The sequence below is a fragment of the Paramormyrops kingsleyae genome, chromosome 12, assembly GCF_048594095.1.
Source record: "Paramormyrops kingsleyae isolate MSU_618 chromosome 12, PKINGS_0.4, whole genome shotgun sequence".
NCBI classification, from domain to species: Eukaryota; Metazoa; Chordata; class Actinopteri; order Osteoglossiformes; family Mormyridae; genus Paramormyrops; species Paramormyrops kingsleyae.
This window is the reverse complement of record NC_132808.1, coordinates 14,150,378-14,167,541: the sequence shown is the minus strand read 5'-3', so window position 1 is coordinate 14,167,541 and position 17,164 is coordinate 14,150,378. Positions and strand designations below refer to the sequence as shown.

Here is a 17,164-nt window from a genome sequence, read left to right as displayed (position 1 = left end):
GTCCAAATCAGCCTAGCGTATGCTATATTTAGCCCACGTATTGTGTTTATCTAATTTAAGGTGCATTCTAACACACCATTTGTTATCCTGGTCAAAAGTATAATTTATCTTTATACAGTACTTCGTTGAATGACATGCAACCAGGACTCAAGAAAAAATTATGCGCGTCTTTTACAAAGTATTTTATTTCAACTAAAAGTTTCTTTTTTATCAACAACATCCGATGCTTTACGAAATAGCATTTTGGATACCTAAAATTCTTACTAACATGTTATCTGTTAAATGATTGACATACTTTTTCTGTCAATATCAAATACTATACGGAAGTAAATTTGACCGAGGAATAAACTAGATACACGAAGTCGCGTCCAAATTAAAGCTTTATCGTCTGCGGAAGTGCATTTCCAGAGAACGAAACTATGATATAGCGTCGCTTGCCTATGTAAGGGACCGAAAGGAAGGTGAAAGGCTACAATTCTTTTAAAGCAATGTAGATAACAAGCGTGTTGTTACCTCGTTATTTGTTATTTTGTTGTTTGGGAAGTAGTGTACCTCCTAAATAATCGAAGCGTGCTTTTGCGAACGTGTGTATTAGTCTTGGAGTCTAATAAAGGAACTTTCCGGATACCGCTATATTAAAATATACGAATAATTAATTTCTTATCAGTAGTTTAAGCCTAATAAAATTATTTCTTTCTACAGGGACTACTCTATGTCTGTCACACCTGATCGCAACCCTACTATTCTGTCATGGCTTCAGCGGAGTTCTACATAATGTCAGGGGGACAGAAGGAAGAAGGGGAAAAGGCAGAGGACCAGCTTGAAGATGAATTTGCTTGTCCAAGAGCAGCGAGAGGATTACTGCAGTCCGTGCAGCCCATGGTTGAGCGTGTCTTTGCTGTCAGCTTCGTGATTGGGGCCACAGAAAAACAATTTATATCCCAGAATGAACATATTTGGGTTAAGATGAGAGGAGGAAGGACATATGTGGAGGCAGCTAAGGTATATACACACAATTTTTCATTATATTAATTTAACCCTTCATTACTGATCACTGTGTCTTAAATGATGCAGTTTTCAGTTATCTATTGTAAGTTGTCATCACCAGACAACTTTTTGAATGTAACAAGGTGTTCTGATTTTCTCTTTTTTCGTTTGAATGGAACTGATGGTCTTGAATGCTTGGCCTTACTGGTTTTGCTGTCCTCTGCTCGTATTCACCTTTACTGTAGTCTTTCTTCACTTGCTTGTTTATGTGTATTAGTAGTATTAGTAGATTTCCTATTTGATTTAATTTATTCCAATATCAATTCGATTAGGGATATTTGAGTTACAATACCAGTTTTTCTTTGATAGGAAAGAGATTCTCAGAGGACTAATGTTGTAAATTGTACAAGGATCCCTCTAACCTGGTGTATTATTAAAAATATTAATATGTGTAATAATAACTGACCCCATAGCAGCTGCATTAATTAACTTTTTATTTAATGTGACCAATAAGTTTCAGATCAGGTGTTTTTAAAAATTCCTCATCTGGATGATGTCTTGTTAAATGGTTTCAGAGATTTATGTAATTTCCACAGTATTTCACCTGTGTTTTGCATACGACTTTCCTTATATCCAGCTCTTCACTTTTATCATATTTCTGAAATCCAAAAAACATCTAGACATCCGTCTTTGCGCTTGACGGTAGCTTCAATGGAGCAGCTCTCACCATGTTTTTTATCGTTTTTTGTCGCCTGATCTTGTTGCATGAGGCTGCCCACGCGAGACTAACGGGGTTAAAGCTTCACACATCCATGGGAAAAGGCCATGGACTGTAAAAAGCATGTATTAAAAATCAATGCTGGGATTTTATGAATTGATATTGGATTATGCAGATGAAGATCGATTTGAATCAGGAAATCGATTTTTTTTTAAACCCAGGCCTAGTTTGCAGTGCCACATTTTTGTTATTTCTCATTAGCCTTGGTCATGTTGGCCCACCATATTTGGCCATCTTGCTTGGCTTTGCTTGCCTACATCCGATGACCTGGCTCAGCCTGCTAATGTGCCCCAGCCCACTTTTTTGAGGTGTGCTTATTTGGTCCAAGTCACTTGGCACAGATTTTTGGCTCTGCTTTCCTGCATTTGCTTAGTTGGTCATCTACATTTAAAACTTAACTGTACTCTAACACTCTTATATTGACAATAGCGCCGAAAATCAGTACCCTTCCGCATCACAACATTCCCCATCGGGTTACGATATACCACAGGGTTGGCATTGGAAATTAAATGGGAATTTTTTGTGAGTTTGTGAGAGTTTTGCAGATGACATAAAAAGTTGAGTAACTCGTAACTGCAGAAAATACATGTACGGTGCTGGTTTGGAGGACGTCAAGCATTTTTAAGAAAGCCTCTCATGTGATATATCGCAGTGATCTTATGTCTTGTGTTTCTTGTATTTTTTGCTTTGCTTGCTAAGGGGACCAAAACATTTTGCACAGATATTTCAGATCGCAGGGGGTCTATGTCCCAAACTCCTGCGATATGGAAGAGCCAACTGTGTTAAATTTTGTGCTGTTCACTGGTTTTATATTCTTGCTGTATTTATTTTTTTTCTACCCGTTCTCAGCTTTTTGTAAAAGGTTTGACAACCCAGGAAGTACAGCAAGAGGTGACATACCCAAAAGAACTACACTGTGTGTTTTCTGGTGCCAGAGGGCTCTTCATGGACTGCCTGATGAAAAATACTTCAGCGCACATGGTGGTGAGAAAACCAGGGATATCGGGGTGAATAGAGATCCTGAAGGTAGAGTTAAGAAGAGTAAGGTAGCTGTGAAGGAAGTGGATGTCAGACAATGGCAGAAAGATGAGCAATAAGAAAAAACTGTGTGTCAAGAATAATATAATGTAAACTCTGGGTTTAGCTGTTTCTTTTCTCCACTCTCTTGTTATTATCCAGGTGGGATCTTCAGGATCCTTGCTTATTTCTGGCTTGACAGTACCAGTGGGCCAGGCCTATTCATTCATTTACAACCTGGTGGATAAGTACAAAAGCAGCAAGGGACTGTACAATGAGGTGGGGTCTGGGTCATCTGATGAGTCCCAGGATATTAAACAGGCCTTCGAGGCCATGGTTGAACGTTGGGAGAATCGTTACGCTCCTGAACTTCTGGATCTGCCTGGTGCTGTGAAAGAGATCCTGCTAAATATGGTGAGAGAGTCTAGGCTGGATACACTAACAGAGGACAGAGATAAATACAGACAGCCAGAAATGGACATCAGCAGACACACAGCTGGGGATGCAGAGTGGCTCAGAAAGGGCTGCCACAATTTTGAGAAGTTCATTGATATGGAGGGTGACATGGAGCAATCCAGAGATCAAGCCCCACATGCCTCATCACTCCACAGAATTTCACCATTCCATCCAACACATTTTGGCCCAGGGGTCAGTGGAGAGAGTAAAGGATGGCAGATTGGTAAGGAGAGAATGGGTGATGGGAAAGTTTCAATAGAAGCAGAGCCCCGCAATCCATTATTCTGTATTCCCATCCGGGACATTGGCCACCAAGAGAGGTTGGCTTGGGAGGAGGGACCACATGGCCATATGCCAGAAGAAGTGGGAGAGAAAGAGGGGCTGGCTTTGTCAGTGGGCAGCAGGGAGGAAATTGGCCTCCAGCTGAATTTCTTCACAGCTATGGGGTACAGCGAAGATGTGGTGAGGAGAATCCTGGCAAGAACCGGCCCAAAAGAGGTCTCTCAGATATTGGACCTGGTCCAGCAGGAGCAAGACAAGGTGGCAGAAGAAAGGATGGAGGAGATCCCACAGATAGCCACCGTTAATGCACCACTGAATGTGCAGTGGGAGGAGAGCAACAGACCAGCAGGGGAGGATTTTGTGCTGGGTGTTTTGAAAGAAGCAGCGGCCAAATGTGGATTCTCAGAAGAGAAGGTGATGGAGGTATACAGCAACTTACCAGGGCTTTCCACTGGAGAACTACTGGAGGAGTTGCATAAAGATGCCCAGCGGGCCAAGGGAGGGGAAAAGGGGAGAAGGGCAGGAGATGAGAAAGAGAGGCCCTGCACAGACCCGCAAAGAAATTTAGATTTTGCAAGAATTCCAGAGGCAGATGGCAAGGCTGTGGTGTTCAAAGAGAGAAGGCAGTGCCAAGGAAGAAATGAGATGAAACCAGATCAGGAGATGGGGAAGTGCTTTCCTGAACTACACACCATGTCTGGGGAGCCAGTAGCAGCTAATGAGGCAGCAAGTTGCTTTCCCAACTCCTGCACCCACATCCAGGGTCCTCCTGAGTCTACTTACCCTTTGAAGATAATACCCTCCTTCAAGAAACACCCCCATGATAGAGCAAGATTTAGGGAACAAAACAGGCCAAATGATATTGGCGCTGAGACCATGGTCACAGGCGAACAGCGGTTCCATGATGGACTGCAAAAGCCCTTTGAACTTAAGCTAACAGATGACCCTGGAGACCCCAGCCTACGACACGTGATCATTGATGGGAGCAACCTTGCCATGACGTGAGTAAGGGGGGGCAGGGGAAAAGGAGGGGGGAAAAAGTGCTGAAGAAAATTACAAATAATAAATGACATATATCCAAATACAATCCACTAACAGATATGCTAAAATATAACAGAGAGAAATCTGATGGACAGGGTTGAAGAAGTCATTCTTACCAAATCACATTAGCCCTCAAAATATAGAGTGACCACCACAGAACAATAAGAATTGAGACACCTTGATGACATTAATTTAAGCATAGAAATATAATGCGTGAAGGTGTGTTTTTGTTTGATTTTCAGGAGGTGGTTGTCTGTCTATTGTGTCACTAACACAAAAATGTACAGTGTGTGATCTTTTTGGTTTTTTTTTTAATCACACCATCTCTAGATACCAAAATATGTGAAAATCCCAGGATGGTGGCTGTTTCTGAGATGCTGTAACCATCATATTTGGCACCAATAATCATGACATTCAAAATCTGGAATTATTGGCACCGTTGTTAAAACAGAGTAAAAACGGTTATGTGGTTAGTTACCTTAATCTCACACTGATAAATTTAGAGAAGTCCAAACGTTATTTGAAGTAAATTTATTCCAGGAAAAAAATAACCTTTTTGAAAAAATATATACACCCCTTCTGTCCACTAGCCATGGTCTGGGCCACTTCTTCTCATGCCGTGGGATCGCCCTGGCTGTTCAGTACTTTTGGAACCAGGGTCACCGCAAGGTCACCGTCTTTGTCCCCCAGTTTAGACTGAAGAAGGACCCAAAGGTCACAGGTACTTCTTTTTGTTAAAAAAAACTTCTATTGGACTGTATAATACAATTGACAGGGACAGCAAATAAGAATTATCTGTACATTACTTGCTATCCCTATACAAGTGGAAAAAAAAATCATTGCTAGCAAGTTAACATAACTAAAAATATAAGTCTGGTAAGATTTAGTAGATGATGTACATTTGTGGAGCAAGATGATTCAATTGTTGATTCAATTTTGGTTAATTAGTTAAAAAAATTTAACTGAAGCTTTATCTCTCTCATGCAATCTGCCTGTCTTTTGTTTGTTAATACATGAAATCTATAATGATGAAATTTGTATATAATATAATATAATATAAAGAATGAATCATCTGTGCTTTACTGAAACATAAGAAAAAAGGTTTTCTAAAAATCTACTGGCCTTCTCCTTCCCTCTAGAGAAACACTACCTGACAGAGCTCCAGAACCTTGGCTTATTGTCCTTTACTCCATCCAGGGACGTTGAGGGAATGAGATTCACCTCCTATGATGACAGGTGGGCCTTGAGACTGATGTCACATACCTTTTTGATTTCCTTTGAATCTTCTAGCAATAATCAACTAAATCCTTAGCAGTTATATGTATAATGTAAATAAGAATACTTAACTAGCCCAGGAGCACAGGGAACAAAGCAAGCCACATCCTGGACAGGTATGTTACACACACTGACGTCTGCGGTCTTTGTCTGTATAACGCATGGTAGAAGGCAGACTCAGGCTGACATACCTAAACAGCCAGTTTTTCTAAATAGACCCATGAGCATATGTTCTGCCATGACTTTAACCTTTAATAGTTTCGCTAGTGAACACAGAAGCTTCCCTATTGGGACCCACATGGCTCTAAGGGCAGCAGTCCAAGCTAGCTAGTATTCACCAGAATATTACTTAGCTTACACGTTCTTAAATAATATGACTTTAACTTTAACAAATGATTTTATTAGGATGTCATGACACAAATATGATTTAAGACTGTTTTGTGTGTTTTGCGTTAAAGAAATATTGAAACTAAAAAACGTATCGTGAGGAGACCTAGCCTCTCTCTGGCTTCTTTCCATCTTATTTATTCACGCCAGAACATATGTCTTTAATAGCTGTGGGACCATTTGTTTCATCTATAGCCTAGTCTCTGCCATACTGTATGTAAATTTTCCATATCATCTTTTTACTTCACTGACGCCATATTATGTATGTGTGTGTATATGTACATATAGACACACACACAGTATATAATCTGTGTATCTAGCTATCTATCGATATCTATTTGTATATAGCTTCAGTCAAAAGTCTGGAGATATCTACAGAAAATCATTTGTTATTCAACAAGACAATCTGAAGGTGCACTTAGAATGATTATGTAGTAAGTATTATCTTGGCCCCACACTCCCTGGACCTAAATCGTGTAGAACTGGTTCGGGATGAGTTGGATCAAAGAGTAAGCGCAATAACATAGCTAAGATAAACACAAATTAAATAAAAGCAGGGGTGTCCAGACTTTTGACTGGTACTGTGTGTGTATTGGTGATTAACAGGGATTCTCATTATATCAAAGGTTTTTGCTGCAACTAGCCCAGGGCACGGATGGTGTTATTGTAACAAAAGATAACCTGAGGGATCTCGTGGATGAGTCACCAGCATGGAGAGACATCATCAAGAACAGGTGGAGCTAGAAGCCAGTCCATTTTAAGTTTCCATTAGCTCTGCTACCTCCGCACTTTAGTTCTGTAACTGGTTTCGTTATGTCAGTTTTTTCCTGTTTGATCTTCCACTGTAATTAGAGACTCTATTTGCTGTAGTAATATTACTCCCACATTTGACATTTGCCATGACATCAGCCCTCTTTAGCAAAAGTTCAGCAGTCCTCTTAGTTTGATCTGCTGTGGTAGCAGTTTTCCCCCTACCGACCGTATGTGAGCAGAGTAACAGTCGAACATCTCCATCTAGGCTTCTTCAGTACACGTTTGTCGGAGACCTCTTCATGGTGCCGGATGACCCTCTGGGGCGTGGGGGACCCCACCTGAGGGACTTCCTCCGCTCCCAGCACAGGTACCATCCCGGAACACGTATGAGCCATAATTACAATCATCTATGGCAAGGGTGGGGAACCTGATCCATGGAGGGCCGGTGTGGGTGCAGGTTTTTTGGATGGCCTCTCAATCAACCAATAATAAAGCAGTGGTTATCAATTCCAGTTCTGGGGACCCACTGTTATTGGCTGATTGAGAGGCCATCCCAAAAACCCACACCGGTCCTCCATGGATCAGGTTCCCCACCCCTGCTCTATGGTATCATAAAAAGCCTTAATATGCTATGTTTGTGTTCCAGAATGAACCAAGTGAAGAAAATTAAGTGAAGATTAAGTGATACACAAAGTGCAATGATACCATATATATATATATATATATACATATATATATATATACATATATATATATATACATATATATATATATATATATATATATATATACATATATATACACACACACACACACACACACACACACACACACATACACACACACAAAATATATAATGTGACATCTTTTGTATACAGTTTTTTTTATAACTTTTACTAAAGTTATACTACTTAGTGAGACTTGAAATGTATTAGAAATTCTTGAAGCTTGGTTTTATTCAAATCATCGTTCTCTTTCTCCTGCCTTTCTGATAGATCTCCAGTCCCAGGGAGCCATACCTTCGCTGGTTTGGCTTCCTCTCCACATGCCTCATCCTCTCCTCATGCGCAGACAGAAGTGCTGCAGTACCGTGACCATACAATGGGGAGTCGATCTTTTCGGCCAGTTCCTCTGGAGAGAGGGAGGGGAAGGGGGAGGGGAAGAGGAAGGGGTGGGATCAGAAGGGTGCCAGAAAGTGAGGGCACTGGAAGGGAGCGGACCACAGCGGAATCTTCTCGTCTTAGGGAGGAACTGTCACAGGTGTTTCAAGGACAGGATAGCGTGGTGACAACGGCCCTCTTCTGTAACCCCTGTCTCAATGACATTAACTCACTCTCCCATGTAATCCTTGAGTTGCTGGCAGAACAAGATGAAGATACTAGGCCATAAAATTGGGGGTGCGTATTATATATTCAACAGTTAGGTGCCATTAGGAATCATTTCTTCAGGAATTTCGTGAGATGAAATTGATTTTTAGAGATTACATGAGCAGTGATGGTCTATTTTAGAAATAGGTTGATTAGCTAGAGTAGACAGACAGACATACAGACAGACAGAGACAGACAGACATATAAAGCAACTGATTGCCAATGTGTCATTGTGAATAACTTTATAATATATTTGTTCAAAAATTTATTTAAATTTAAAAAATAAGTATAAGTGCTATTGTTAAATTCTTCCTCTGGTGTTTTGAATCACTATGGTGTTTATTCTTCCAGTGAGAATTTTAAGCAAAGAAGTATCACTGTGCACTTTCAATTTATGTCTTATTGCTCTGCTTTTTTGAAGCTTTTTTTTTGTGAAACAACTGTATTGGCAAATAATATTAAAAATGTGTAAAATTATAAGCTTTATCTTTATTTAGATCAGTTTGTTATGGGGTACTCATATTGTAATACTTTTTCTCTAGGTAATTTATATTGTAACCATAATTCTACATTTTGATTCCTTCTATCTCTCAAGGTGCCTTCAGTAGAAATACCAATCTAGAACGATCCTTGTGTGATCAACACACCTGGGTACACAACACAAACTAATTGATATTTTAACATTTTATTGAGATTTTTTTTATTAAGGGTGGTTGAATGTTTGAATCCCTCCATTCTGTATGGGCAGAGTTTGCAGGTTTGATGATACTTTTTTAATCTGTCTGGGGAAATTCTCTTTTTTCCTTCCCTCTTGCTCTCCCTTAGACATACAGTACATATACAGAAACTCCTCTACTTACGAACTTTCAGACATACGAACGAAGAGGACTGTAAGTCAAAATTGTGTTAGTTGGGCTCCCGTTTCCTGTCCGCAACATCTTTTTTTTTTTTGTGTGCCAATTCCAGGTAGCATGACTTCTGGCCGCTACTCCCACCGCGCAGCAGTGTAGCGTGCGAACTCCCAGCATCCTAGTTCTTTGTACTTGCGTATACCCTTAAAATGATGTTTAATAACGATTTACGAACGGCCGTTCTGAATGTATCTCGTTCGTAAGTAGAGGAGCATCTGTATAAGCTTGGGGATCACAGTGACAGGCCAGCTACTTACAGTGCTTGTGGAGCTGGGGGTTAAAGATCTTTCTCAAGGACATGTGACTGTTTTGGTGAGGCTGGGCTTGAACTGGCAGCTTTTTAATCACAGGTACAGAAGCTCAGCCCACTGAGTCACACTAATCCTAATATCTTTTCTCTCATTCAAGTTTCTTCCATGTCTCGTTTCCTAGCACCGTCAATAGACTTGACTTTAGATTTTTTATATAATTATACACATTATAGGGGTGGTATGGTGGTTAGCACTGTTGCCTTATACCACTGGGACTGTGGTTCAAGTCTTTACTGTGGCTCATACTGTGTGGAGTTTGTGTATTCTCCCTGTGTCATTGTGGACAATTGCCTATAGGTGTATGAGTGTTATCCTGGGTTGTTCCCCACTTTGTCTACATTGCTTCTGGAATAGGATCCAGATCGCCATACAAACCTGAATAATGTACGTAAGCACAGAAAATGAATATACAAGTTATAGTTTCCATGGCAGTAAACAATTCTTAATGCCCTTTGTAAGATGTATGAAATGTATGCATTGCAGCCATTAGGATGGTGCAGAGGGTTTTCTGTTTTAATAAAGATTAGTGGGGTTCGGTATTGTAGCCGTTTACTCTGCTTACATAATGAAAACAAGCTATCACTTCCATTTTTTTAGCCAAGGAAATTAGGAACCAACCAATAAATAAACTTAGTTGAGTACTAAGTTATTTATTGGTTGGTTCCTAATTTCCTTGGCTAAAAAAATGGAAGTGATAGCTTGTTAGTAATCCAGCTGAAGAAGACTTCAAATGAGATGACTTGGTGATCAGTATATCAACAATCAGAAATGTAGCAGTTAAGGTCATGCTAATGATGTATAGACAGGCAGGCTGTGTAAGTAACAAAATTACCCTTATGTATCTCCTGTTAGAAGGTGGATTAGAAATGTTTCACTTTCCATCAGTATGAAAACATTTCAAAATATGTCTGTTGGATTCCATCGTGAAAGACTGATCAGCGTTGTGTTTTGCATCGCCATATTTACTAGATACTATAGATGCTGATATATTGATGAACACCTTTGATCTGGGATTATAGCATTAAGTTTCTCTGATTCATTGATTGTTAAAATAAAAACTGTGGCATAATAGAAATTAGTACAGAATACAAACTGTATAACACCAGTAATTCCCCTTGTTGCTTGTGAGGACTATAGATTCTACTACTATGTTGATAGACCCTAAGCAGGTTCCTGCCTACAAGCTGCTGTGTTTTTATAGAACGTTACGCATACAGTGCTAACAAACATCAGCCACTTTGTCTCCAGGTTTTTGCATGTGTTACAAAAATGCATAATATAAATACGTTTTGCATTGCAAAGCAATAAAGTATTCCTTTAAGTTGTATAGTTTCAAGTAATGTTTTCTTAAAACAGGACTTTAATATACAAAAATAGGGTAAATATTTGTTGCAATATGCGTATCTGATGTTCTTATGTTCTCACACATCTGTTTGTCATGTTCCGTAGTACAGTTCCAAAGCTCAAGTACATAGGATGGTTAAAATACCCAAGGCTTTCTTGCCCAGCTCCAAATATCAAGGACGCATCAGTTGCATCCTCACCAACGAGAGCAATTCCATGATTCATTGTGGCCAAAGTTCATTCTTGGGAGGCATATTAGTAAGGCCACTCTTCCCAAGAACACAAATATGTCCTTTCCATTCTTGGTATTGATAAACAGCCAATGAGTCCCTCTAGTCTGACCGCTTCCAGACGTCTCTGGAAGCCACTCCCACATCACTTTTTCCATTCTTTTTGTATCAGCTGTTTTTCAGTCTGACTTCTCAAACTAACCCTCTCTGTGCAGTATCTGTGAGCCTGGCATTCGTCTTATTTTCATTAAGATGTTTGTCTGGTTGTTATGTGTTCCTAAAAAGATGCAAGCAGGACAGGATGCAATAGATTTATGCTAAAAACACAATTTCCCAGGACATAAGCATAAAAAATATGTAAGCAAATTAAACTCTAAGTTCTGAAATTCAGTGTAAGGACAGTTTAATATCGTAGTGTTCAGTGGTGTGTTTATAAATATAAATGTATGAACTGCACACCATTATAAGAAATGAAGTGTTGCTTCACTGTTAAATGTGATGTCATGCCATTAACCATTATCTGTTGTTTTTACACAGTGCTCTCTCTCTCTCTTCAGCAACAAACTCAGTATCTCTGTGTAAAAATATCTGTCTGCCAAAGAACACTGCCACTTCCATGAGTTTAAGCCACATCATGAGCATTCATATTGATGATGACTGTCAGCTCAGTGTTACTCTCTCTGCAATAATATTTATGAAAGAAGCACAAAACACAGAGACCTGTAAAACAGAAAGCAGTAGTATATTATAGGAGTATATAATAGTCCTGATTTAAGAGAACATTACTTGTAACTACAGAATTTATAGGAATACTATATTGCTTTGCAATGCAAAATGTATTTATATCATGCATTTTTATTACACATGCAAAAACCTGGAGGCAAAGTGGCTGATGTTGTTTGTTAGCACTGTACTGTATGCGTAACGTTCTATAAAAACAGTAGCTTGTAGGCAGGAATCTGTTTAGGGTCTATCAACAGAGTAGAATCTGTAGTCCTCACAAGAAACAAGGGGAGTTAGTGTTGGTGTTGTACAGTTTATACTCTCTACTAACTTCTTTGATCTGGGATTGTAGGAGAGTAGGATTAAGTTTCTCTGATTAATTCTTACTGTTAAAGTAAAAACTGTGGTATAATAGAAGTTGTTACAAAATATAAACTGTATAACACCAGCAATTGCCCATGTTTCTTGTACTATGTATTATCTTATATTATGCCAGTTTTAACCTTAACAGTCAGAATGAATGTAAGAAACTTAATCCTACCATCCTACAATCTCACACAAAGGTGTTTATCAGTGTCATCATCTATAGTATCTATTAAATATAGTGATGCAAAACATGTTGCTGATCACTTTCATGATGGAATCCAGCATTTCATGTTGGTATGGAGGTCTCAGTGACAAATATTTGATGTATAACTGATGGAAAAGTGAAAACTAGGATTATAGACGTACAGTGTTAACAGAATATCTTGGGATGCTTGCTTAATTCTGTAAAAATGTTGATTTATTGTTTTCATGACAAGTCAAGTGAAAACAATGTTTAACATATCGGCACATACCTTCCACATAGAAATTCTCCATTTATTGTCATTTTTTTACTCAGTTCTGTTCATTCCATTAATTGCTATTGTAGTCATTGGCTCCCAATTGGATACTAAACACAAGTGTTTCGTGTTTTGTTATTGCAAAAGTGTTACCATTTAAAAAGCACCCAATGAGACTAGTTGTCAATGAACTTCTTAAATCTTGTAATGAATCCTTACAATACTGTGAAGACACTGTTGATGAAGCCGCAATGAGAGAAAATGTGTTTTGTGCTGTTTTTAACTTTTAGAACTATAATTTGGGTTTCAGTTTATTACTATTTGAAATGAGTGTTTTACTTAAAGGAAAAGACAAATGGAAATTCAATTGATATGCTGCATAGTGATATGCTGCTGTGTGTTTTGCATGGAAATTAGTGGAACTACAAATGGCAAGGAGCTTTGAGGCGCTCACAGATTCACCAGACTTTTTCGATAAATGCACTGCAGAGCTTCTGAAGAGTTCTAATAGGTAAGACTAACTTCATCATGTGGTTCTGCTAATGTCTAAAATGCTCAAATGTGATGTGGTGTTTCAATAATCTTGCATTCATATTTACTCACAAAAGTCATATACAAAAGTAAGAACTCTGCCTATTCTAGTTTTCAACAAATAATGAGGCCAATTAACAGAGACAATATCTTGTCCAAAGATATCGTACAATTACTTTGTAGCCATAAAAAAGCTCGTCTTAAGCTACCTTAATTTAAAAACGCTATTGTACTGGTCTGAAGGACAAGCTATTTCTCAGTTTTCAGTGATATCACATAATGTATAACAAATTAAATTAATACAGGGTAGCAAACAAACACACTCTGACTGATTAGATTTTTTTAGCTACTTAATGTCATCTTAGGACTTAATGTGCTAGGTTCTTAATGTATCTTTTTATGCACAAGCCCTATAAGATTACCTGCCAATTAGCTTTTCACTTTGCTTATACCTTCAAAAGTTTACCATGTGACATATTTGTGTTGTCTGTGACATGCTGTGAGATGGGTGACTGAGGGTAGCAGTTTAGATCAGAAAATCATCTTGAGGCCAATGTTGTATGTGTGGCTTCTTTGAATTCAAGCATTTCATTCAGTCCCATTGCCACAGGTGTATAAAAATCGAGCACCTAGCCGTGCAGACAGGTTTACAGACATTTGTGAAAGAATGGGTTGCTCTGAAGAGCTCAGTGAATTCAACCATGGTACTGTCATATAATGCCACCTTTGTAATAAGTCAGTCTGTGAAATTTCAACAGCTGCTAGATGTTCCATGGTGAACTGAAAGTGGTATTATTACAAAGTGAGAATTTAGTAAACTACAGAAACTCAGCCACAAAGTGGCAGACTACGTAAAGTAACAGAGTTGGGTCACCGCGTGCTGAGGCGCATAGTGCGCAACAGTCCTCAGTGCTCTGTTGTTGGATGGAATGGTGCAAAGCAAAGGGGGGAACAATCTCCATATTGATGCCTATGGCTGTAGAATGGAATGTTATAAAAGTTCCTGTAGGTGTAATGACCAGGTGTTGCAAGACTTTTGTCCATGGGGTGTACCTCTACTGCATAAATGCATACTGGTTGTTGTGGAAAGAGGCAGGTCATCACAGGAAATATGGCCAGGTGTGTCTTGGAAAGACACTGAAATGAATAAATGATTAATGCAAAGTTGGCAAGATAATGACACTGATGACTAGGTGTGTTAAGGAAAATGCAGCTGGGTCATGTTATTGCCATCGTTAACTTCTTGGGCTGCAGGAGCATGGAAATGACTCTTTGTACAAAGTTGAATTGTTGCTCATCTATTAGCCACCATCTTACCTTATTGCCTGGAGGCAATTCCAGGCAACAAAAAGCACAATTCAGGGGGACACACTAGATGTAGGGTGCATGTCAAGGGACCGGAGAAGGAAACCGGAAAATCAGACTGAAACCAGAGCAGGGGAATTATTGCATAAATACCTATTATTGATAAAACTAAATATTAATGAAATTCTAGCTTCTGCTACAGGTTTAGAGAATTGGTCCTGCAACAGTTTGGTCAGAAAGCCCTAACAGAGTTGGATAGTAATCGTTGAAATCCATCCATCCATATTCTTACCACTTCTCCAGCATTAGGTGGACTACAGTTGAGTCAGAGAAAACAGGGGCTTTCATCTGGTGCCAATAAGATGAGGAGGGGGTATTAGCATTTGGGAGAGAAGCTGTGGAGCGCATTGCTGTGGAAGTAATCATCCTGCTGTCTCAGCCCCATCACCAGCCATGACCACCCTCTCTATGCACCTTCACTCCACACCTACACACATGAGAATTTGTTTCTAGGGACTACTGGGGTATAAGTGTGGGTAAAGATCTATTCTTATTTTACTTTTCAGCTGCCTTTCTAGTGCCGGAACATGTCTGCACTGTATGACTAATTATAGATTCTGAAATACGCCAATATTTGAGAAAAGCTTTCAGACTTCCATTTTTTTCTCATGTACATGTGTTATTGTATTCCACAGGCTGACTAAGGTTATTGAACCAGCTATGTTTCTAATCCTGTTAATGTCAGGTCAGTTCCCTCTCAGCACTATCACAAAAAACATACAAGTTGACATTCAAATTCAGACAAAACAAGATTGATGCATGCATAATTAATTTGCTATGTGTGATTTATTTATTTTACAGGATTCTACCCACCGGCTGTCAGTCTCTCTTATCACTATCACTTTGTTGACATTGGAATGACTTGGCCTGAAGCTCAGTCTTACTGTAGAAAGACCTATGATGATCTGGCTACCATTGAGAATCAAGACGATATGCAAAGGCTGATTAACAGTATAGGCCTTGCTTACATGGGAGCAGCCTGGATAGGACTTCAGAAGCCAGGTGGATGGATGTGGCAGTGGTCCCTAGAAGAGCAAAGCTTCTACAGCAATGTTGAGTTCTATAACTGGGCTCTGGGTGAACCAAACAATAACGGTGGACAGGAGAACTGTATTGTCATAAGAAACTCAGGATACTGGAATGATTGGACCTGCGATTCCCTGTCCTACTTTGTTTGCTATGACGGCAAGTAATTTTCCATAAATTTGACTACTAAATTCTGGTAGCAGACATTTGTGATTATTATTATTATTATTATTATTATTATTATTATTATTATTATTATACTGGAACCTACAGTTCTTACACTTTTCCCACTAACACCAAAAAATAACAGGAAAAGGTGACTTACAGAGGCTTAGAAAATACCACACATACATACACAGCACAAGTCATGGTGTGTGATTTTGGGTCAAGACACTGTGCCTGTGATTGGAAAGTAAAAAATATGCAAAACATGGATGGATTTTATGGATTTTTAATGACCAAATCCTTCCTCATCTTTAGGTAGAAATTCCAATCAGAGATACATATGGATTACGATATTTATGACATGGACTGACGCTCAGAGTTACTGCAGAAAATATTACACAGACCTTGTCACTATTAACAATCCATATGAGAACCAGCTGATATTTGCTGAAGTGGCACAGGGGACACAGGTGTGGATTGGATTGTTTAGGGATTTCTGGCAGTGGTCAGACCAGGCAAACTCCACATTCTACAGCTGGAAATTAGCAGAACTGGGGATGATGACAGACAATTCAAAGAGATGTACTTCTATCGACCCTTCCGGAAATTGGAACAGTCAATACTGTCTTGACAGTTACCCGTTTGTCTGTTATAGAGGTAAGTTGTATTTTATAGACCTTGTCATATCTCAGGACCCGCAATCACCACACTAGCTGTGGAACACTGAGCAATCTCATACATCATCCTCAATAACTGAGGAACTTAAGTAAACTTCTTCACTTAGCATAAAAATCAGAGTGCTCAAAACACACAACACAGTGCAAAAAAAGAACGCCACTGACTATAAAATCCCCAAAACATTTACCGCTCAGCTGCTGATCCCTGCACAGCAAATGGACATGCCTTTTGATTTAAAAGCATCCATGAAAGACAAGTTTCCATATAACCAGTTTCCATCATACCGATTCCACCATGCAGTCTTAACATCCGGAATTTGTTTGTTTTTCTTTTTGGTTATGGAAGATGATTCATTAGTGGTTCTTTCAAATGTGATTGTGTCCCAATGTCATTTAGCCATCACTGGACTAAAAACAGTGGTCAGTGTGAAAATCAGAACTGACGGAGATGTAACAGACTACAGCGAATTTGTTTTAATGCAGGTCAGTTGATTTCTCTTTCATATACGAGTCTCCCGTTAGAAGAATACAATAGTCTATTGATAGCAAATGGAAACGCCGATTTGTGATTATCCAGCTACGCAAGGAACTGATTGGTAGAGGGGCATCAGAAAACTTCACGCTACACTGGCAGACTCAGGCTGATGGACAGATCTTCCATTTAGTAGAGGAACAAGGTACAGCACTGCATCTCAGTGCAATTTCATCAGCAGT

The 17,164-nt window shown here is 39.2% G+C and overlaps 2 protein-coding genes across 3 annotated transcripts; both read left to right on the top strand.

Annotated features, from left to right (window-relative positions):
• Positions 1–187: 187 nt before the first annotated feature.
• On the top strand, positions 188–10,890 carry khnyn (KH and NYN domain containing). Of its 2 annotated transcripts, none has more exons than XM_023836447.2 (9): positions 188–442; positions 703–1,002; positions 2,615–2,749; positions 2,945–4,521; positions 5,152–5,282; positions 5,701–5,797; positions 6,850–6,957; positions 7,242–7,343; positions 7,972–10,890. In XM_023836447.2, exons 2-9 carry the CDS (start codon positions 751–753, stop codon positions 8,363–8,365), a joined length of 2,796 nt encoding a protein of 931 aa, XP_023692215.2. In that variant the 5' UTR covers positions 188–442; positions 703–750; the 3' UTR covers positions 8,366–10,890. The 2 variants fall into 2 exon arrangements, with proteins under 2 accessions (XP_023692215.2, XP_023692214.2); XM_023836446.2 differs by having other exon boundaries at positions 188–461.
• Positions 10,891–13,117: 2,227 nt separating this feature from the next.
• LOC111856491 (macrophage mannose receptor 1-like) lies at positions 13,118–16,736 on the top strand. The gene is made up of 4 exons (XM_072698011.1): positions 13,118–13,197; positions 15,218–15,267; positions 15,384–15,767; positions 16,080–16,736. The coding sequence occupies exons 2-4, from the start codon at positions 15,243–15,245 to the stop codon at positions 16,484–16,486; spliced, it is 816 nt and encodes a 271-aa protein (XP_072554112.1). The 5' UTR covers positions 13,118–13,197; positions 15,218–15,242; the 3' UTR covers positions 16,487–16,736.
• Positions 16,737–17,164: the final 428 nt, after the last annotated feature.